The sequence below is a fragment of the Argopecten irradians genome, chromosome 5, assembly GCF_041381155.1.
Source record: "Argopecten irradians isolate NY chromosome 5, Ai_NY, whole genome shotgun sequence".
Taxonomy (NCBI): Eukaryota; Metazoa; Mollusca; class Bivalvia; order Pectinida; family Pectinidae; genus Argopecten; species Argopecten irradians.
In genome coordinates, this window is record NC_091138.1 from 1,041,754 (window position 1) to 1,065,519 (window position 23,766).

The window sequence follows — 23,766 nt, forward strand, 5'->3', positions numbered from 1 at the left end:
AGATTTTACAGTGATTACAGATGTAACTGATAATTTAAAGCATTTCATTTAGAATTGTACATTTGCTAAAAATTTTTTGATCCATACTCATGTAGATTACAAATATGCGATCTTTCTTATCTATTTATTTAATGTGTAATTTGAATAAAATGAAGCAGGATTACTTTTACAGAGAATTTAATAATATTGAAATCTGATCTGTCTGTGTACCCCACAACATTTGTGTAAATTTATTTATGCTTAACAATTATTATTTAAAAAATTCCTGTTTTGATTATTATAAACTTTATAACACTGAAATTTCAATTACATACTGTATGTATAAAATTATAGCAAATATTGTGCGGCCCGTAACAATGTTGAATGTTTTCTCCCTTTTTTTGACATTGTAATTTTGTCCCGATTGTTATCAACTCGTATTTTTTGTAATGTTAAGTCTAATAAAGAATAGTATCCTTTAAAAGGGATTCTAAACCTGAAATAACAAGAAAAAGGACAATGATTTGTATATTGTCTATACTATACTGCACATATTTATAGAGGTTATAGTTTTGAACAAAAAAGTTAAAGATTTAAAAATTACAGGTTACTATTACATTATGTATTGGACAAATATCGTTTTGTAAATTGTGTTGATAAAGTTCATATAATTATAATCGAAAATTTGAAAATTTTTTGGCATATGAGACAAATAATTGGTTTAAAATTCATTGAATCATAGTTGTCTATATTGTATAGATCCGACTTGTGTCCCGTATCATTATGATTCATATCGATGTATCGTGTTTTTTGAGTATGTTGATATTGGGCTGCTGAAGATGATCGACATCTTGACAAACTTTACTTTGAAGAAAATTTGAATTACTGTATTTAACTTGAATATTACTAAATTTTTTGGATGTTTTGTCAGTAGGTCATTTACATCAGCCATTTTGACATAATTCCGATTCAATTTCGATATACATATAACGATAAATGTATATCCGTGTATATTTACACTGAAGATGGACATATATTAATTTTAATTTCACACTTTAATATGACTTTAATATGAATTACATACTGTGTCCTTAAAATTATAGAATAGATGTGCGAGCCCGTAACGCCCCGCTGGTACCTGTAGGGCTCTCCCCAACCCTACTGTTAGTTGTATCATTTTGTTATAAATTTCATAAAACAAAAGACTTATGGGTAATGAATAATAATTAAGATAATAAGAAGCATCGGGTTGTACATTTTTTTTCATACAATCCTTTATTTAACGTATACTTTAAATGACTATTTATAAGATATTTTGTATATACTTATACTTGTACTTATATTATTGAACAAACAACTATTCATTAATGCAATGTTTACTTTGTATTACTCTTATAATTAAAAATTCTTTGTATATTTGTGTTTATTATTCATGCTTTTTGTAATCTTCAAATTTGGAGGCAATAAAGAGAATAATAATAATCTGCAAGTTTATGTGCTGCCAGTCTGTAACTAACACACGGGTCCCTATATAGATATAGAAATCTACTTTGTCCCGCATTACTGCTCGTATCCTATTATGTAATCGTGTTCGTTTTGTATGCCTTGATAAAGGGGCAGATCGCCTCGAAAATTTGACAATTTTGTTTTGTCCACACAGTTGGAATTACTTCCTTGTCCCAGATATTGAAATTAATGTTGCGATAGTTTGACGAAAATCCGACCAACCGCTCATATACATGTCCAAGGATTCGTCCTTGACATGTCATATCGATACATGTACCCGTGTATATAGTTTCACTCCTGAAGATGGACATGTGAGCTTACATGTGTCAGAGACTCTGCATATGTGTAGTGATTACGATTATTTATAGGTTTTTGTACGTAATACACATATATTTTTGACCAAATACCCCACACATGCCTCGTATAAACTCTGAAAACTGTATTCATAATGAAAGATAAATACGGTAGGAGTGGTAGTATTACCAGAAGCATACCGAATTCGGTTGACCTGAGAATTTCCCGGTCGTGGGTGAAAGGTCAGAGGTGACTCCACACAGGTTGCTGATTGGTCACACCGCAAATAATGGTGGGACGGCCAGGTGATCATGTATATGAGCTCTAGTTCTTCAATCGACCGTTTCGGCTGATCGACTCTTTAACCGGAAAACTTGGAACACGTCAACATTTATTTAGCCAACGAACTGGTAGACATACTGATACTGGTGTAGGATTTCAAACTCTTCAGTGATTCCATACGTCAAGCCGAACTTTCGATAACATGATGTCGACGCTATTTCATGCTTTCATTTTGACCGTGTGTCTTGTATCAAGAATTTACGGAGATGAGCCAACAGGTAATAACGTTATCGATGATAATATAAAACACGAAATATTTTGATGAAATTTCATGTATTGTTTTAGATGTTTTCTCATTCATCTTTATTATAAGTAAGTGATGAATATTGCGGGAGTGTTGGGACGTGCTATATGGATCGACCAGGTGTGTCCTACAGGTGTAACATCACGAGGTAATGACATCATATATGGCTGCTGTAATTCACACACATCTTGGTTTGGGTCTTGTAAATATGGCGTATGGTTAGAATAGATCACGGTTAATAAATGCAATGAACGATTAGTTACTTTGATAAAGTATCGAAGCCCACGATAAATATGTGGGAAGCTGGAAAATGGCCGCCATTGAAGAAGGAGTTGTCCTTCTTGGAACACTGGATTGTCGTAATTTTAGTGGTTGGTGAGGAAAATTAAGATGTATAGTGAGTAATATGTGGAGTGGGTGATGAGTGAAATTAAGATGTGGATTGAGTGAGTGGATTAATATGTAAAGTGAATGGATTAATATGTGGAGTGGTTGATGAGTGAAATTAAGATGCGGATTGAGTGAGTGGATTAATATGTAAAGTGAATGGATTAATATGTGGAGTGGTTGATAAGGGAAATTAAGATGTGGATTGAGTGAGTGGATTAATATGTGGAGTGAGTGGATTAATATGTGGAGTGGTTGATGAGGGAAATTTAGATGTGGATTGAGTGAGTGGATTAATATGTGAGTGGTTCATAAGTGAAATTAAGATGTGAGGTCAGGGTTTTTGCCAGCTGTTTTGGGAAAAGGACCCTTTGAGCAAAAATTGGGAAAATATTTACTGGTGTTTATTTACTGGTGTTTTTAAAAAAATGGGAGATACGTATACTCCACCGCTGACAAACAGTATTTTTTTTTCTCTATCAAAAAAAAAGAGCAGGCGAATTAGTATTTTTTGTTCAGTTCCATAACTTGCTTTCTGTACACCATTACCACCATTAAAAAGTTTGAGCTTCTACTTTTACTTCAAGATAAAAACATGAAAATAATTTATTGCATCCCAAAATATATCTGTGACACTATTTCATATCGAATGAAATACTGATTGTACATGTACCAAAAGCAAAATAAATAATTTTATATTATTTTTGTGATAATTTGACATAAACATACACGATTAAACACAAATTATAGTTCAAATGATGAGTATTGTTTATGCTGTCGGCGATGGAGCGTCCAAAATAAAACACTTGGAACGTGCAAATGTAATTGATCAATGCAGAAATTATGGCAAAATGCAAATACTTGCAGCCTATGTAAATTGTCCAAGACGTTTGAAAATGAAACATACTACATTTATACACAAACTACAATGTATGGATTCTAACAAAATTTTTAATTTACAACCGAAACTTAACATATTAAGTAGCAGACGAAACCTCTGGCTCAAACCTACTGTCACTTACCACACTGAAAGTGGGCCACGTGCCAAAAATACCAAATTGACAGGACCGAAGATATTGTGCCTTAGGTGTTAATTAATTGGTGATTGCCATTTATAATCCTATTTTTAGCTCACCTGGCCCGAAGGGCCGGTGAGCTTATGTCATGGCACGGCGTCCGTCGTCCGTCCGTCGTCGTCCGTCCGTCGTCCGTCCGTCAACATTTCCTTTAAATCGCTACTAGTCATAGAGTTCTGCATGGATTGTAACCAAATTTGGCCACAAACATCCTTGGGGGAAGGGGAACAGAACTTGTATAAATTTTGGCTCTGACCCCCCGGGGGCAGGAGGGGCGGGGCCCAATAGGGAAAATAAAGGTAAATCCTATAAAACGCTACTTGTCCTAGAGTTCTGCATGGATTGTAACCAAATTTGGCCACAAACATCCTTGAGGGAAGGGGAACAGAACTTGTATAAATTTTGGCTCTGACCCCCCGGGGGCAGGAGGGGCGGGGCCCAATAGGGGAAATAGAGGTAAATCCTATAAATCGCTACTTGTCCTAGAGTTCTGCATGGATTGTAACCAAATTTGGCCACAAACATCCTTGGGGGAAGGGGGAAAGAACTTGTATAAATTTTTGCTCTGACCCCCTGGGGGCAGGAGGGGTGGGGCCCAATAGGGGAAATAGAGGTAAATCCTATAAATAGCTACTTGTCCTAGAGTTCTGCATGGATTGTAACCAAATTTGGCCACAAACATCCTTCGGAGAAGGGGAACAGAACTTGTATAAATTTTAGCTCTGACCCCCCGGGGGCAGGAGGGGCGGGGCCCAATAGGGAAATAAGAGGTAAATATTCAAATTCCTTCAGAAAAGAAACAATGAACCTGTATTCAGAACATGATTTGACATTACAAACCAGGTGAGCGATACAGGCCCTCTGGGCTTCTTGTTATGTCTGGTTGATGTTTTGTGTCCGTACCCCGGTTAGTTTACCTGCTCTCTTGGCCAGCCGACTCACCTGTCATGGCCGCCATTTTTCTGGTGCGTTTGATTGCAAAGTTCTAAAAGTTGTGGAACTCTGCCACTGAAATCGGGACGCTTCTGCGAACGTAAACTATTAAAAAATGATGTTTCCCATGTGGAATGGACTCGTATAGGACATTAGATATAAATAACCGATACCGGATGTATATTGAGACATCATTTGCGCTTTTAACTTAATGCCATGATTGGAAAAATAATGACTGAATTTGGGAAAACACAGTGCTATTTTTCAATTGGGAATGGGTCCGTTTACCGGACCCATTTACCGGACCATATAAAGGCCTGGCAAAAACCTTGGAGGTATGTGGATTGTGGGGGAAATTAAGAGGAGTTTCATTTTTAGGTCATCTGTTTAAGGGATCAGGCCCCGATTTCTCGAAACAAAAGTGCAGACTTAAGTGAAAACTGAAGTTTTTCTCCTTATGTAATTTATATGAAAATTTATGACTTAAGTCAGTTTTTGACTTAAGTTTGTTTAGAGAAATCAGGGCCAGGATGACCTATTGTCATCATGCTTCGTCAGTTGTCGTGCGTCGTGGTGCGCCGTCCGTTGTCAGCCGTGCGCCGTGCGTAAACTTTTCATTTGAACAACTTCTTCTAGAACCGAAAGGCCTAGGGTACTGATATTGGGCCTGTAGCAGGCTGGGATGAAGGGCTACTAAGTTTATTCAAATGAATGACCTTGACCTTCTTTCAAGATAACATATTCAAAAAAGCTAAAATCTTTAAACGACCTCTTCTCAACAACCGAAAGGCCCAGGGTACTCATATTGGGCCTGATGCATGCTGGGATGAAGGGCTATCAAGTATGTTTATATGAATGACATTTAGCTTCGTTCAAGGTCACATGGGTCAAAAAGGCTATAATCTTTAAATGAACAACTTTCTGTGCATTTCAGTTCTACTCTATAATGTATTTTTTGCTCAGTCCAGATGTAAACTTTTTATGATGTTAAGCCACCTTTTCTGAGAGCTGCCATGACACAATATTAAGCAATTTCTATAGATATACATCCTACTTGTATCTTCACATTGATCAGTTTTTATACTGACAAATTATAAATTTCTTATACATGTAAATGTACAGTCATGAATATACTGGGGCCTACTACAAGGACATGATAATGTTAGTTACAGTGGAATTAACTGGGGCCTATCACAGGGACATGATAATGTTAGTTACAGTCGAATCATACTGGAGCCTACTACAAGGACATGATAATGTTAGTTACAGTTGAATTATACTGGGGCCTATCACAGGGACATGGTAATGTTAGTTACAGTCGAATCATACTGGGGCCTACTACAAGGACATGATAATGTTAGTTACAGTTGAATTATACTGGGGCCTATCACAGGGACATGATAATGTTAGTTACAGTCGAATCATACTGGGGCCTACTACAGGGACATGAAAATGTTAGTTACACTGGAATTAACTGGGGCCTACTACAGGGACATGATAATGTAAGTTACAGTCGAATTAAACTGGGGCCTATCACAGGGACATGATAAGGTTACTTACAGTCGAATTATACTGGGGCTTATCACAGGGGCATGATAATGTTAGTTACAGTGGAATTATACTGGGGCCTATCATAGGGACATGATAATGTTAGTTACAGTCGAATCATACTGGGGCCTATCACAGGGACATGATAATGTTAGTTACAGTCGAATTATTCTGGGGCCTATCACAGGGACATGATAATGTTAGTTACAGTCGAATTATACTGGGGCCTACTACAGGGACATGATAATGTTAGTTACAGTCGAATTATTCTGGGGCCTATCACAGGGACATGATAATGTTGATTACAGTCGAATCATACTGGGGCCTACTACAGGGACATGATAATGTTAGTTACAGTCGAATTATACTGGGGCCTATCACAAGGACATGATAATGTTAGTTACAGTGGAATTAACTGGGGCCTATCACAGGGACATGATAATGTTAGTTACAGTCGAATCATACTGGGGCCTACTACAGGGACATGATAATGTTAGTTACAGTCGAATTATTCTGGGGCCTATCAAAGGGACATGATAATGTTAGTTACAATCGAACTATACTGGGGCCTATCTCAGGGACATGATAATGTTAGTTTCAGTCGAATTATACTGGGGCCTATCACAGGGACATGATAATGCTAGTTACAGTGAAATAATACTGGGGCCTACGACAGGGACATGAAAATGTTAGTTACAGTGGAATCATACTTGGGCCTACTACAGGGACATGATAATGTTAGTTACAGTGGAATTATACTGGGGCCTATCACAGGGACGTGATAATGTTAGTTACAGTCGAATTATACTGGGGCCTATCACAAGGACATGATAATGCTAGTTACAGTGAAATCATACTGGGGCCTATCACAGGGACATGATAATGCTAGTTACAGTGAAATTATACTGGGGCCTATCACAGGGACATGATAATGTAAGTTACAGTCGAATTATACTAGGGGCTATCACAGGGACATTATAATATTAGTTACAGTGGAATCATACTGGGGCCTACTACAGGGACATGATGATGTTAGTTACAGTGGAATCATACTGGGGCCTATCACAGGGACATGATAATGTTAGTTACAGTCGAATTATTCTGGGGCCTATCACAGGGACATGATAATGTTAGTTACAGTCGAATTATACTGGGGCCTACTACAGGGACATGATAATGTTAGTTACAGTCGAATTATTCTGGGGCCTATCACAGGGACATGATAATGTTGATTACAGTCGAATCATACTGGGGCCTACTACAGGGACATGATAATGTTAGTTACAGTCGAATTATACTGGGGCCTATCACAAGGACATGATAATGTTAGTTACAGTGGAATTATACTGGGGCCTATCACAGGGACATGATAATGTTAGTTACAGTCGAATCATACTGGGGCCTACTACAGGGACATGATAATGTTAGTTACAGTCGAATTATTCTGGGGCCTATCAAAGGGACATGATAATGTTAGTTACAATCGAACTATACTGGGGCCTATCTCAGGGACATGATAATGTTAGTTTCAGTCGAATTATACTGGGGCCTATCACAGGGACATGATAATGCTAGTTACAGTGAAATAATACTGGGGCCTACGACAGGGACATGAAAATGTTAGTTACAGTGGAATCATACTTGGGCCTACTACAGGGACATGATAATGTTAGTTACAGTGGAATTATACTGGGGCCTATCACAGGGACGTGATAATGTTAGTTACAGTCGAATTATACTGGGGCCTATCACAAGGACATGATAATGCTAGTTACAGTGAAATTATACTAGGGGCTATCACAGGGACATTATAATATTAGTTACAGTGGAATCATACTGGGGCCTACTACAGGGACATGATGATGTTAGTTACAGTGGAATCATACTGGGGCCTATCACAGGGACATGATAATGTTAGTTACAGTCAAATTATACTGGGGCCTACTACAGGGACATGATAATGTTAGTTACAGTGGAATCATACTTGGGCCTATCACAGGGGCATGATAATCTTAGTTACAGTCGAATCATACTGGGGCTTACTACAGGGACATGATAATGTTATTGTTAGTTACAGTCAAATTATTCTGGGGCCTACTACAGGGACATGATGATAATGTTAGTTACAGTCGAATTATTCTGGGGCCTATCACAGGGACATGATAATGTTGATTACAGTCGAATCATACTGGGGCCTACTACAGGGACATGATAATGTTAGTTACAGTCGAATTATACTGGGGCCTATCACAAGGACATGATAATGTTAGTTACAGTGGAATTAACTGGGGCCTATCACAGGGACATGATAATGTTAGTTACAGTCGAATCATACTGGGGCCTACTACAGGGACATGATAATGTTAGTTACAGTCGAATTATTCTGGGGCCTATCAAAGGGACATGATAATGTTAGTTACAATCGAACTATACTGGGGCCTATCTCAGGGACATGATAATGTTAGTTTCAGTCGAATTATACTGGGGCCTATCACAGGGACATGATAATGCTAGTTACAGTGAAATAATACTGGGGCCTACGACAGGGACATGAAAATGTTAGTTACAGTGGAAATCATACTTGGGCCTACTACAGGGACATGATAATGTTAGTTACAGTGGAATTATACTGGGGCCTATCACAGGGACATGATAATGTTAGTTACAGTCGAATTATACTGGGGCCTATCACAGGGACATGATAATGCTAGTTACAGTGAAATCATACTGGGGCCTATCACAGGGACATGATAATGCTAGTTACAGTGAAATTATACTGGGGCCTACCACAGGGACATGATAATGTTAGTTACAGTGAAATCATACTGGGGCCTATCACAGGGGCATGATAATGTTAGTTACAGTCGAATTATACTGGGGCCTATCACAGGGACATGATAATGTTAGTTACAGTGGAATCATACTGGGGCCTATCACAGGGACATGATAATGTTAGTTACAGTCGAATTATCATACTGGGGCCTATCACAGGGACATGATAATGTTAGTTACAGTCGAATTATACTGGGGCCTATCACAGGGACATGATAATGTTAGTTACAGTCGAATTATACTGGGGCCTATCACAGGGACATGATAATGTTAGTTACAGTCGAATCATACTGGGGCCTATCACAGGGACATGATAATGTTAGTTACAGTCGAATCATACTGGGGCCTACTACAGGGACATGATAATGTTAGTTACAGTAGAATCATACTGGGGCCTACCACAGGGACATGATAATGTTAGTTACAGTCGAATCATACTGGGGCCTATCACAGGGACATGATAATGTTAGTTACAGTCGAATTATACTGGGGCCTATCACAGGGACATGATAATGTTAGTTACAGTCGAATTATACTGGGGCCTATCACAGGGACATGATAATGTTAGTTACAGTCGAATTATACTGGGGCCTATCACAGGGACATGATAATGTTAGTTTACAGTCGAATTATACTGGGGCCTATCACAGGGACATGATAATGTTAGTTACAGTGAATCATACTGGGGCCTACCACAGGGACATGATAATGTTAGTTACAGTCGAATCATACTGGGGCCTATCACAGGGACATGATAATGTTAGTTACAGTCGAATTATACTGGGGCCTATCACAGGGACATGATAATGTTAGTTACAGTGAAATCATACTGGGGCCTATCACAGGGACATGATAATGCTAGTTACAGTGAAATCATACTGGGGCCTATCACAGGGACATGATAATGTAGTTACAGTCGAATTATACTGGGGCTATCACAGGGACATGATAATAGTTACAGTCGAATTATACTGGGGCTATCACAGGGACATTATAATATTAGTTACAGTGGAATCATACTGGGGCCTACTACAGGGACATGATGATGTTAGTTACAGTGGAATCATACTGGGGCCTATCACAGGGACATGATAATGTTAGTTACAGTCGAATTATACTGGGGCCTACCACAGGGACATGATAATGTTAGTTACAGTCGAATCATACTGGGGCCTACTACAGGGACATGATAATGTTAGTTACAGTCGAATCATACTGGGGCCTATCACAGGGACATGATAATGTTAGTTACAGTCGAATCATACTGGGGCCTATCACAGGGACATGATAATGTTAGTTACAGTCGAATTATACTGGGGCCTACTACAGGGACATGATAATGTTAGTTACAGTAGAATCATATGGGGCCTACCACAGGGACATGATAATGTTAGTTACAGTCGAATCATACTGGGGCCTACTACAGGGACATGATAATGTTAGTTACAGTCAAATCATACTGGGGTCTACCACAGGGACATGATAATGTTAGTTACAGTGGAATTATACTGGGGCCTATCACAGGGACATGATAATGTTAGTTACAGTCGAATTATACTGGGGCCTATCACAGGGACATGATAATGCTAGTTACAGTGAAATCATACTGGGGCCTACCACAGGGACATGATAATGTTAGTTACAGTGAAATCATACTGGGGCCTATCACAGGGGCATGATAATGTTAGTTACAGTGGAATTATACTGGGGCCTACTACAGGGACATGATAATGTTAGTTACAGTCGAATTATACTAGGGCCTATCACAGGGACATGATAATGCTAGTTACAGTGAAATCATACTGGGCCTATCACAGGGACATTATAATGTTAGTTACAGTGAAATTATACTGGGGCCTATCACAGGGACATGATAATGTTAGTTACAGTCGAATTATACTAGGGGCCTATCACAGGGACATTGATAATATTAGTTACAGTGGAATCATTCTGGGGCCTATCACAGGGACATGATAATGTTAGTTACAGTGGAATTATACTGGGGCCTATACAGGGACATGATAATGTTAGTTACAGTCGAATTATTCTGGGGCCTATCACAGGGACATGATAATGTTAGTTACAGTCGAATTATACTGGGGCCTACTACAGGGACATGATAATGTTAGTTACAGTCGAATTATTACTGGGGCCTATCACAAGGACATGATAATGTTAGTTACAGTGGAATTAACTGGGGCCTATCACAGGGACATGATAATGTTAGTTACAGTCGAATCATACTGGGGCCTACTACAGGGACATGATAATGTTAGTTACAGTAGAATTATACTGGGGCCTATCACAGGGACATGATAATGTTAGTTACAGTCGAATTATACTGGGGCCTATCTCAGGGACATGATAATGTTAGTTACAGTCGAATTATACTGGGGCCTATCACAGGGACATGATAATGCTAGTTACAGTGAAATCATACTGGGGCCTACCACAGGGACATGATAATGTTAGTTACAGTGGAATCATACTGGGGCCTACTACAGGGACATGATAATGTTAGTTACAGTCGAATCATACTGGGGCCTACCACAGGGACATGATAATGTTAGTTACAGTCGAATCATACTGGGGCCTACCACAGGGACATGATAATGTTAGTTACAGTGAAATCATACTGGGGCCTATCACAGGGGCATGATAATGTTAGTTACAGTGGAATTATACTGGGGCCTATCACAGGGACATGATAATGTAAGTTACAGTCGAATTATACTAGGGGCTATCACAGGGACATTATAATATTAGTTACAGTGGAATCATACTGGGGCCTACCACAGGGACATGATGATGTTAGTTACAGTGGAATCATACTGGGGCCTATCACAGGGACATGATAATGTTAGTTACAGTCGAATTATACTGGGGCCTATCACAGGGACATGATAATGTTAGTTACAGTCGAATTATACTGGGGCCTACTACAGGGACATGATAATGTTAGTTACAGTCGAATTATTCTGGGGCCTATCACAGGGACATGATAATGTTGATTACAGTCGAATCATACTGGGGCCTACTACAGGGACATGATAATGTTAGTTACAGTCGAATTATACTGGGGCCTATCACAAGGACATGATAATGTTAGTTACAGTGGAATTAACTGGGGCCTATCACAGGGACATGATAATGTTAGTTACAGTCGAATCATACTGGGGCCTACTACAGGGACATGATAATGTTAGTTACAGTCGAATTATTCTGGGGCCTATCAAAGGGACATGATAATGTTAGTTACAATCGAACTATACTGGGGCCTATCTCAGGGACATGATAATGTTAGTTTCAGTCGAATTATACTGGGGCCTATCACAGGGACATGATAATGCTAGTTACAGTGAAATAATACTGGGGCCTACGACAGGGACATGAAAATGTTAGTTACAGTGGAATCATACTTGGGCCTACTACAGGGACATGATAATGTTAGTTACAATGGAATTATACTGGGGCCTATCACAGGGACGTGATAATGTTAGTTACAGTCGAATTATACTGGGGCCTATCACAAGGACATGATAATGCTAGTTACAGTGAAATCATACTGGGGCCTATCACAGGGACATGATAATGCTAGTTACAGTGAAATTATACTGGGGCCTATCACAGGGACATGATAATGTAAGTTACAGTCGAATTATACTAGGGGCTATCACAGGGACATTATAATATTAGTTACAGTGGAATCATACTGGGGCCTACTACAGGGACATGATGATGTTAGTTACAGTGGAATCATACTGGGGCCTATCACAGGGACATGATAATGTTAGTTACAGTCAAATTATACTGGGGCCTACTACAGGGACATGATAATGTTAGTTACAGTGGAATCATACTTGGGCCTATCACAGGGGCATGATAATCTTAGTTACAGTCGAATCATACTGGGGCTTACTACAGGGACATGATAATGTTATTGTTAGTTACAGTCAAATTATTCTGGGGCCTATCTCAGGGACATGATAATGTTAGTTACAGTCGAATTATACTGGGGCCTATCACAGGGACATGATAATGCTAGTTACAGTGAAATCATAAATCATACTGGGGCCTACCACAGGGACATGATAATGTTAGTTACAGTGAAATCATACTGGGGCCTACCACAGGGACATGATAATGTTAGTTACAGTGAAATCATACTGGGGCCTATCACAGGGGCATGATAATGTTAGTTACAGTGGAATTATACTGGGGCCTACTACAGGGACATGATAATGTAAGTTACAGTCGACTTATACTAGGGCCTATCACAGGGACATGATAATGTTAGTTACAGTCGAATCATACTTGGGCCTATCACAGGGACATGATAATGTTAGTTACAGTCGAATTATACTAGGGCCTATCACAGGGACATGATAATGTTAGTTACAGTCGAATCATACTGGGGCCTACTACAGGGACATGAAAATGTTAGTTACAGTCGAATCATACTTGGGCCTACTACAGGGACATGAAAATGTTAGTTACACTGGAATTAACTGGGGCCTACTACAGGGACATGATAATGTTAGTTACAGTGGAATTAGCTTGGGCCTATCACAGGGTCATGATAATGTTAGTTACAGTGGAATCATAATGGGGTCTACCACAGGGACATGATAATGTTAGTTACAGTGGAATCAGGAATCATATTCGGGCCTACCACAAGGACATGCTATATGTAAATATTGAGTGTATGGAGGATATAGATGTGGAGTGGTTGATGAGAGTAAGGAGTGGTTGGGGAAAGAAGTAGAGTTTCATTGGTATGGCTATCGATAGAAACAATTGCTCCACTGACAAATAATTATTGAGATGTTGATTGCTGGACTGAAAAATCAGAAAACAATTGATACAATCAGTTGTATTTTTTCTTGTATCTGTTTGTGAATGGGAACATGATCTGTTTTAGGTACTACAAGGTCACCATCATCAGTCACACCGGTGATTAGCCAATCATCAAACCCAACTTCAGCTGTATCGGTACAGTTTGGGAATGGTTCATCCAAGACGCTCCAAACTACCACCCCAACACCAGGAAAGGGACCCGCGTCTTCAACATCCGCTTCAACAACACTTGCTGCAATGACAGCTCCAACACAAACCAAGCCTTCTACAGACAAAATGACATCATCTATAACAACTCTAGCACAAGGTGCAACACCAGCACCCTCTGGTGAGAGAAATTATGATGTAGAGTTGTTGATGAGGGAAATAGAGGTTCCCCAACGCATGACTGTTGTTATCATGTTTATCAAACTCCAGTTGGTTAATTTTCAAATTTGAAATAGAAACAAGCTTTAAATTAAATGAGTGTTTTTTTAAAATTAGAAAATTAGGTAACGAGAGTTTAGATAAACTTGATAAACAACAGTCACGCGTTGAGGAACTTATAACTCTTTGACATAGTGCCTGAATAGTGAGCTAATATTCTCTTGTTTAATACTTTGAATAAGTAACTATCGTATTTTTTCCTAAGAAGGGTTCAGGGCGTGGGTAATTGGCCAAGAGGGGCACCATTATTTGAGACCATTTTTTGATGTTTTTTTTTTAAACAAACTATAGCCATCTTGCTTTTAATTTCGTATTTTTGTGAAACTTACTATAACCAACTTACATTTTTTAGTCAAGTAAGTATTGGAATTACATAATTGTGAAGAAATGTATGCACCAGTAGTAGTTAACATTGGTTAAACGTGTCTGTTTGGCGGAATTTTGGCATTTCATGCTAGCCTGCAGCTGTTTGTTTACCATGCGTACACAAAATGGAGGGTGATGCTTTCGATCGCTACTATCATTTTGTGGCAGATGGGAATACCGACAGTAAAATGCTTAAAAAAGATAACATTACTGTTAATTAGGGACCTTTACCATAGATATACAGCAAGAATTCATAAAACCAGCTGTATAGCATCGCTAAAATGTTGTTGCAAGTTAGTCTTAATCCACACACATGTGTGGAACATTCAAGTGACACATTTTGTTTTGAACATGGCGATCTTGCTGTTTCTATGCGTAAACATTCGGCAAAAATGTCCTAAGTTGTCTAATGCAATATTTAGTTCTTATACAAGATGATATAGATATGTTAAGCATCAAACTGATGTGAAACAGTATTTTATTAGCACCTGTAGACAAAATTATCACAATCTGTCACAAAAATTGTATGAAATTAGTTGATTTTTTCAGCAAAAAATGCCCTTGTTAGAGGAGGCGCTCTGTATAAGTAAAATACACTACCTGTATATAGTAAATGCAATGCTATTGAAAAGAAAATGCGCTATTAAAAGTAGTCGAATGTTGAAAACCAATCGGAACCAAGAGATTTAGGAGTTGACCAATCAGAGGCGCCATAGGTGTTTACACACTGGGGTGTGTCATCATAAACAATTAGTCTTGGTATTGGAAATAATTAGAATTGTTGAGTGGATGAGAAAACATTTAAGGTGAGTGGTTGATGAGGGAAATTAAGATGTGGAGTTTGTGGTGAGGAAAATTAAGATGTGGAGTGGATGAGAAAACATTTAAGGTGAGTGGTTGATGAGGGAAATTAAGATGTGGAGTTTGTGGTGAGGGAAATTAAGATGTGGAGTTGATGAGAAAACATTTAAGATGAGTGGTTGATGAGGGAAATTAAAATATGGAGTGAGTGGGAGATAAAGATGTGGAGTGGTTGATGAGAGAAATTAAAATATGGAGTAGGTGGGAGATAAAGATGTGGATGGAGTACTAGTGGTTGATAAGAGAAATTAAAATATGGAGTGAGTGGGAGATAAAGATTGGAGGGGTCGATGAGAGAAATTAAAATATGGAGTGGGTGGGGGATGAAGATGTGGATGGAGTAGTTGATGAGAGAAATAAGAATATGAAATGGGTAGGGGGACAAAGATGTTGAGTGGTTGATGAGAGAAATTAAAATATGGAGTGGGTGGGAGATAAAGATGTGGATGGAATACTAGTGGTTGATGAGAGAAATTCAAATATGGAGTGAGTGGGAGATAAAGATGTGGAGTGGTTGATGAGAGAAATTAAAATATGGAGTGAGTGGGAGATAAAGATGTGGAGTGGTTGATGAGAGAAATTAAAATATGGAGTGGGTGGGAGATAAAGATTGGAGGGGTCGATGAGAGAAATTATAATATGGAGTGGGTGGGGGACAAAGATGTGGAGTGGTTGATGAGAGAAATTAAAATATGGAGTGGGTGGGAGATAAAGATGTGGATGGAGTACTAGTGGTTGATGAGAGAAATTAAAATGTTGAGTGGGTGGGAGATAAAGATGTGGAGTGGTTGATGAGAGAAATTAAAATATGTAGTGAGTGGGAGATAAAGATTGGAGTGGTTGATGAGAGAAATTAGAATATGGAGTGAGTGGGAGATAAAGATGTGGATGGTGTGGTTGATGAGAGAAATTAAATATGGAGTGGGTAGGAGATAAAGATGTGGATGGAGTACTAGTGGTTGATGAGAGAAATTAAAATGTTGAGTGGGTGGGAGATAAAGATGTGGAGTGGTTGATGAGAGAAATTAAAATATGGAGTTGGTGGGGGATGAAGATGTGGAGTGGTTAATGAGAGAAATTAAAATATGGAGTAGGTGGGGGATCAAGATGTGGGTGGAGTGGTTGATGAGAGAAATTAAAATATGGAGTGGGTGGGAGATAAAGATGGGGAGTGGTTGATGAGAGAAATTAGAATATGGAGTGGGTGGGAGATAAAGATATGGTGTGGTTGATGAGAGAAATTAAAATATGGAGTAGGTGAGAGAAATTAAAATATGGAGTAGGTGGGAAATAAAGATGTGGTGTGGTTGATGCGAGAAATTAAAATATGGAGTAAGTGGGGGATAAAGATGTTTGGTTGATGAGAGAAATTAAAATATAGAGTGGGTGGGAGATAAAGATGTGGTGTGGTTGATGAGAGAAATTAAAATATAGAGTGGGTGGGAGATAAAGATGTGGTGTGGTTGATGAGAGAAATTAAAATATGGAGTAGGTGGGGGATAAAGATGTGGTGTGGTTGATGAGAGAAATTAAAATATAGAGTGGGTGGGAGATAAAGATGTGGTGTGGTTGATGAGAGAAATGAATATATTATGTGGTTGGTGGGGGGAAGAAGTAGTTTCAGTTGTATTGCTGTTGATAGAAACAATTGCTCCACTGACAAATAATTATTGAGATGTTGAATGCTGGACTGAAAAATCAGAAAACAATTGATACAATCAGATGTATTTTTTCTTGTATCTGTTTGTGAATGGGAACATGATCTGTTTTAGGTACTACAAGGTCACCATCATCAGTCACACCGGTGATTAGCCAATCATCAAACCCAACTTCAACTGTATCGGCACAGTCTGGGAATGGTTCATCCAAGATGCTCCAAACTACCACCCCAACACCAGGGAAGGGACCCGCATCTGCAACATCTGCTTCAACAACACTTGCTGCAATGACAGCTTCAACACAAACCAAGCCTTCTACAAACAAAATGACATCACCTGTAACAACTCTAGCACCAGGGGCAACACCAGCACCCAACATCGCTTCTAAAACAACACCCAAAACAACACCAACATCACAAGTTTCTGTTGTTGTTTCCTCAAAACAATCTACTGTACCATCTACAGCTAATCCTCAATCCACTACAAATAAGACTACTCATACACAAAATCCTTCAACAGACCAGAGTTCCTCTGTGACACCTTCGTCTGGCAGCACTGTGGCACCTTCACCTGGCAGCACTGTGGCACCTTCACCTGGCAGCACTGTGGCACCTTCACCTGGCAGCACTGTGGCACCAACTAAGACTTCAGACTCCTCTACTAATGGCTCCAGCACCAGTTCAAAACCAATTGCAACTACTAGTATACCGAAAAAACCCACTACAATAACATCTTCGACAAGCCCCAAATCGACCAGACCTAGCTCTACCCAAGCTCCCCAATCGACCGGACCTAGCTCTACCCAAGCTGCTCCCCAATCAGCCGGACCAAGCTCTACTTACGCTCCCCAATCGACTTCCAGTCCTCAATCATCTGACATTACTGCTGGACCTACATCGTCTGCCACTCCTAAACCAGTGACCACGACAACACCACCCGTTACAGGCTCGAGTTTGTCAGCTGCTCCAAGTACAACATCATCACCTACAAAAAAGAGTCCCAAGCCACTCTCAAGAAAGTCTTCTGGAATGAGCCCGGCAGGCAAGATAGCGATTGGAGTTGTCATAGCTGTTGTTGCCATTGTCGCCATAGTAATAGGAGTGTTATGGTATCGACGGTAAGTATTTGAAAAAGCTTTAAGCTACATTTGCATATTGCGTTCCCATCAAGCTTGAAACCTAGTAAAAAAACAACTGAAATTAGGCTAAATCTTGTTTGCAAACATATATTTAATGCATACCGGTAACATTATGTAGATCAACATTTTGTCTTTCCTTTAATGCTATTTTATCAACTAGAAACTTAGAATTTTTATTGCAGTTGACTTAAGGGTTAAACATCAGAACTGGTTTGTGTTATCCATGTCTGAGTATGTTTAATCGGTCCACAAAAGAAAAGAAGAAACATTAAAATTGGTATCATTATCACATTAGAGTTACAATGTAGCCTTTATGTATTATTCTGATTGATATAAACGTTAGTTTTCTCTTGTATTGTAATTGATCAATCTGACCAAAAGAACAGGTTTCTGTTAAAAATCTGTCCAATGATGGAGCCTGCCTTTTATTGTCAGACTGTCCGTTGATGGGGCCTACCTTTTATTGCCAGATGTGACTGATGTAACACATAGCAAACAGTAAACAAAAGCTTGTTTTCACCTTCGTTATATGTATTCAATTTCGTTCATATTCCAGACGATTCGTGTCAGGAACTTGGGGAGTTGGATCCTCAGTGTCATACCGTACTTGGGGCAACAACGAGTTTGCTGATGATGAGGTAATGATGCGACGAGTGTAAGGTCATAAAAACATCAAAATTTTCAAAAATCATTATCCTCATTATGTAAAGATTTTACTCTACCAGGAAACTTTTTAGGTAACGGTGTAGATATTGCTGGAAGGATGTATAACTTATAGGTAATCATTGTAAAATGTGTTAACATCATACCAATTTGGTCTATCACCAAGCATGAAAGTTGGATAGGTAATAGAATAATTTCTCAAAACTAAAATATAACCTTGCATGATAGGTTTTAGCCTCTATATAAAGGCCATAATGTTTGTGATATTGTTATAATCATGTAATGCTCCATTTGAGGCACTGTCTAATTATCATTAAACTGTCATAATCACGATAATGCCCCATTTGAAGCACTGTCTAAGTATCATTAAACTGTCATAATCACGATAATGCCCCATTTGAAGCACTGTCTAATTATCATTAAACTGTCATAATCACGATAATGCCCCATTTGAAGCACTGTCTAATTATCATTAAACTGTCATAATCACGATAATGCCCCATTTGAAGCACTGTCTAATTATCATTAAACTGTCATAATCATGATAATGCCCCATTTGAAGCACTGTCTAATTATCATTAAACTGTCATAATCACGATAATGCCCCATTTGAAGTGCTGTCTTATTATCATTAAACTGTTATAATCATGATAATGCCCCATTTGAAGCACTGTCTAATTATCATTAAACTGTCATAATCATGATAATGCCCCATTTGAAGCACTGTCTAATTATCATTAAACTGTCATAATCACGATAATGCCCCATTTGAAGCACTGTCTAATTATCATGAAAACTGTCATTAATCATGATAATGCCCCATTTGAAGCACTGTCTAATTATCATTAAACTGTCATAATCACGATAATGCCCATTTGAAGCACTGTCTAATTATCATTAAACTGTTATAATCATGATAATGCCCCATTTGAAGCATGCTGTCTAATTATCATTAAACTGTTATAATCATGATAATGCCCCATTTGAAGCACTGTCTAATTATCATTAAACTGTCATAATCACGATAATGCCCCATTTGAAGCACTGTCTAATTATCATTAAACTGTCATAATCATGATAATGCCCCATTTGAAGCACTGTCTAATTATCATTAAACTGTCATAATCACGATAATGCCCCATTTGAAGCACTGTCTAATTATCATTAAACTGTCATAATCATGATAATGCCCCATTTGAAGCACTGTCTAATTATCATTAAACTGTCATAATCACGATAATGCCCCATTTGAAGCACTGTCTAATTATCATTAAACTGTCATAATCATGATAATGCCCCATTTGAAGCACTGTCTAATTATCATTAAACTGTCATAATCACGATAATGCCCCATTTGAAGCACTGTCTAATTATCATTAAACTGTCATAATCATGATAATGCCCCATTTGAAGTGCTGTCTAATTATCATTAAACTGTCTAATTATCATTAAACTGTCATAATCACGATAATGCCCCATTTGAAGCACTGTCTAATTATCATTAAACTGTCATAATCATGATTAATGCCCCATATGAAGCACTGTCTAATTATCATTAAACTGTCATAATCATGATAATGCCCCATTTGAAGCACTGTCTAATTATCATTAAACTGTCATAATCATGATAATGCCCCATTTGAAGCACTGTCTAATTATCATTAAACTGTCATAATCCGTAACCATTGAAGCACTTCTAATTATCATTAAACTGTCATAATCATGATAATGCCCCATTTGAAGCACTGTCTAATTATCATTAAACTGTCATAATCATGATAATGCCCCATTTGAAGCACTGTCTAATTATCATTAAACTGTCATAATCATGATAATGCCCCATTTGAAGCACTGTCTAATTATCATTAAACTGTCATAATCATGATAATGCCATATTCATTAAACTGTCATAATCATGATAATGCCCCATTTGAAGCACTGTCTAAGTATCATTAAACTGTCATAATCATGATAATGCCCCATATGCATTTTCAGGTTAATGTGGATAGGTGCCCTTTAAATGTTTACCTGATATACCTGTACAAACACGCTCCTTGGTGGTGAATTGTTGATTGCTTTGCAAAGAATTGTTTTATTCTAAATTATAAATGATCTTGTTAGATTTTTGCCATCTCTTATTTACCCCCAAAAGATGAGAGAAAGGAGTTTTTTCGACTTTCACCATACTGTGAAATCATTAATTTCCGTGGGGGTTTAATTTTCGTGGATTTCGTTTTTTGACCAAAATCAACAAATTCACATCCCGACGAAAATATATATACCTATACCAATGTCATGTAAGTTTATGCGTTCATACATTGTAGGATGATTATTACCTCACTAAATAAGGTCTATTTCGGAGACAAGCATGACAAGTTCAAAGTTGGAAAATATTGTTCAAACAAAGATAGTGTTCAGAATTTCATAGACTTCATCTACATGTATTAACAAATAATTGATTGAGTATATCATGACTCTATCAATGTGACACAATAATTGTTTGTTGGACACATCTGTAAAAACACTGGCTGAGTACCGACTCTAGATTGTGATTGTAACTGTGCTTAGTTCCGCTTGAGAGATCAAACAATACAGGTGACAGTGTCAACTGTGTATTTTAACGGTAATGTGTAAGGTCTTCTCCACGAATTTAAGTACCAACGAAATTGTAAAATTTTAGAATCCACGAAAATTGAGCCAAACAAAAAAAATGATTTCACAGTATAGTAGAAGCATATTTGACCTTAGCCTTGAGATAAGAATAATGCACAAGTTCTTGGTGACCACACCTCAGATAGTCTATGGTAACAAATATGTAGAATGGAATGGTTATATATATCACATTAAAATTTTGCTCTGTGAAATTATTATATACTAGATAGGATATCAGAAAAAAAAGCTTTCAGCATTTTCAAAAGAAGGTTATAATTATATTTGTAGGAAGATTTTATAAAACATCTTACTCTCAAAGTATTTTTGTTATAAATAAATATACAAAACTTTTTTTAATGAATAAAGCAATAATTACATAACCGTCCAGTAATGCAGGCCTTAAAAAGGTGCCCATGGCAGGTCTGTTGGTAGCTGTGTTAGCCTGTGTGTGTATAGCCTTCACTTGATGTTGATGTGTTTTAAAATTGTGATGTGAAAGTTTATGAAACAAATTTGATGTGAAATGTTGATAATGTATCATGTTTAAAATATATGTATAATTTTTGAACATGTTTAAACTAAATTTCATGTATGACTGACTTCAGTGAAAATCAGAACAGTGTGGGAGCCACATTGGGAGATTGAAAACCAGATTGTTAAATTCTCAATATTTTAATCTAATTTATTCATTTTTTTTTAAATAACATTTTCCTATTCCCAGTACTACCCAATACTAGAAACTAAATAACCATACTTGTATTAATAAACTGTTTTCATGTTTATCATCCATACCCTTTTCTGCTTCAACAGCTTCATCTTCTAACTTTAACATTCCTTTTCAAAGGAGTTGTGTAAAATTCACCTCCATTTATCGTGGAGCTGTATATAATGATCAGGATTCCTCTCAGATTTTTAGTGTCTTGAATGAGAAAAAAATTCCTGTATATTACTGAATCATTTGAGTCCATGGACCATAGATCAGAGTGAAATCACATCATTGCAATGTATTTACATTTTCACTGCAGTCCCACTATGTAACCTTACCAAGCGCATTGGCATACATATAGTCTATGAACTGCAAGCGCTTATTATGACATCATTACCATTGTGACGTCACAATTGTCACGCCAGTGTTCACGGAAAACGGCTGTTTAAATGGCTGTTCCATCATTGACGATAACGAATGATTAACTTACTATAGATGCAAAATTCCTTGGGACTTCATCATGAAATTGTAACCAAGTGTAAATAAAAGCATTGAACATCTTTCAGATGGCATTTATAGTCAATATGAATACCAATTACACAGAGGCAAAGTCCATGAAGCGCACTATATATATTGCTTCATGTTGAATTTGCTTCTGTCCAGTTCGCATTCATATTGGCTATGAATGCCAACTGAAATATATTCAATGCTTAAATAAAATAAATCTGTACCTTATCTTATTAAAATGGATTCCAAGATTTTACTTTTGATCACTGAACTATAAACAGAAATTATAATGTTACAGGGTATCATTAATGTCTGAGAATTTGTGCCTTCATACGTATCAAATATCATTTATTTTACAATGATTCTTTAGTTTTAAATTATCAATTTTGAATAGACCTGTCTATAACAACCATCCAAGGGACCGAGTGGTCTTTATACACAGGTCAAATTGTGTTGAAGGGACCGAGTGGTCTTTATACACAGGTCAAATTGTGTTGAATTTGACTATTTGGACCTAGAGATTGTGGCCTTATAAGCACGGGTGGAGTTTATACAGAGGTGGCAAAGGCAGGTTTGACTGCAAATATATAGGATATAAAAAAATATATTTCCCCATCTTTTGGGAAAATCTGAAGATTACATTTTTCTGATGCTTGCTTAGGTGCCCTTTCCTAAAATAGTTTGCAAAGCCTACTTTTAGAGACAAAATGAAAAACATATAAGATATTATCTTATAAACTTGGTAAATATAATTAGTATTGTCCTTATAGTGTAGTAAATTAGCTTAAACC

General features: G+C 37.7%; 1 protein-coding gene across 2 annotated transcripts in view; it reads left to right on the top strand.

Moving 5' to 3' along the window:
- The first annotated feature begins 2,042 nt into the window (after positions 1-2,042).
- LOC138322609 (uncharacterized) overlaps positions 2,043-23,766 on the top strand; it is a 34,788-nt gene continuing 13,064 nt past the window's right edge. The window contains exons 1-4 of one of the 2 annotated variants that reach the window (XM_069266584.1): positions 2,043-2,339; positions 14,063-14,326; positions 17,424-18,426; positions 19,004-19,085. In XM_069266584.1, the coding sequence (XP_069122685.1) occupies positions 2,264-2,339; positions 14,063-14,326; positions 17,424-18,426; positions 19,004-19,085 (1,425 nt within the window). In that variant the 5' untranslated portion in view covers positions 2,043-2,263. The remainder of the gene's footprint in view (positions 2,340-14,062; positions 14,327-17,423; positions 18,427-19,003; positions 19,086-23,766) is intronic. The other variant, XM_069266585.1, reaches the window with a different exon arrangement.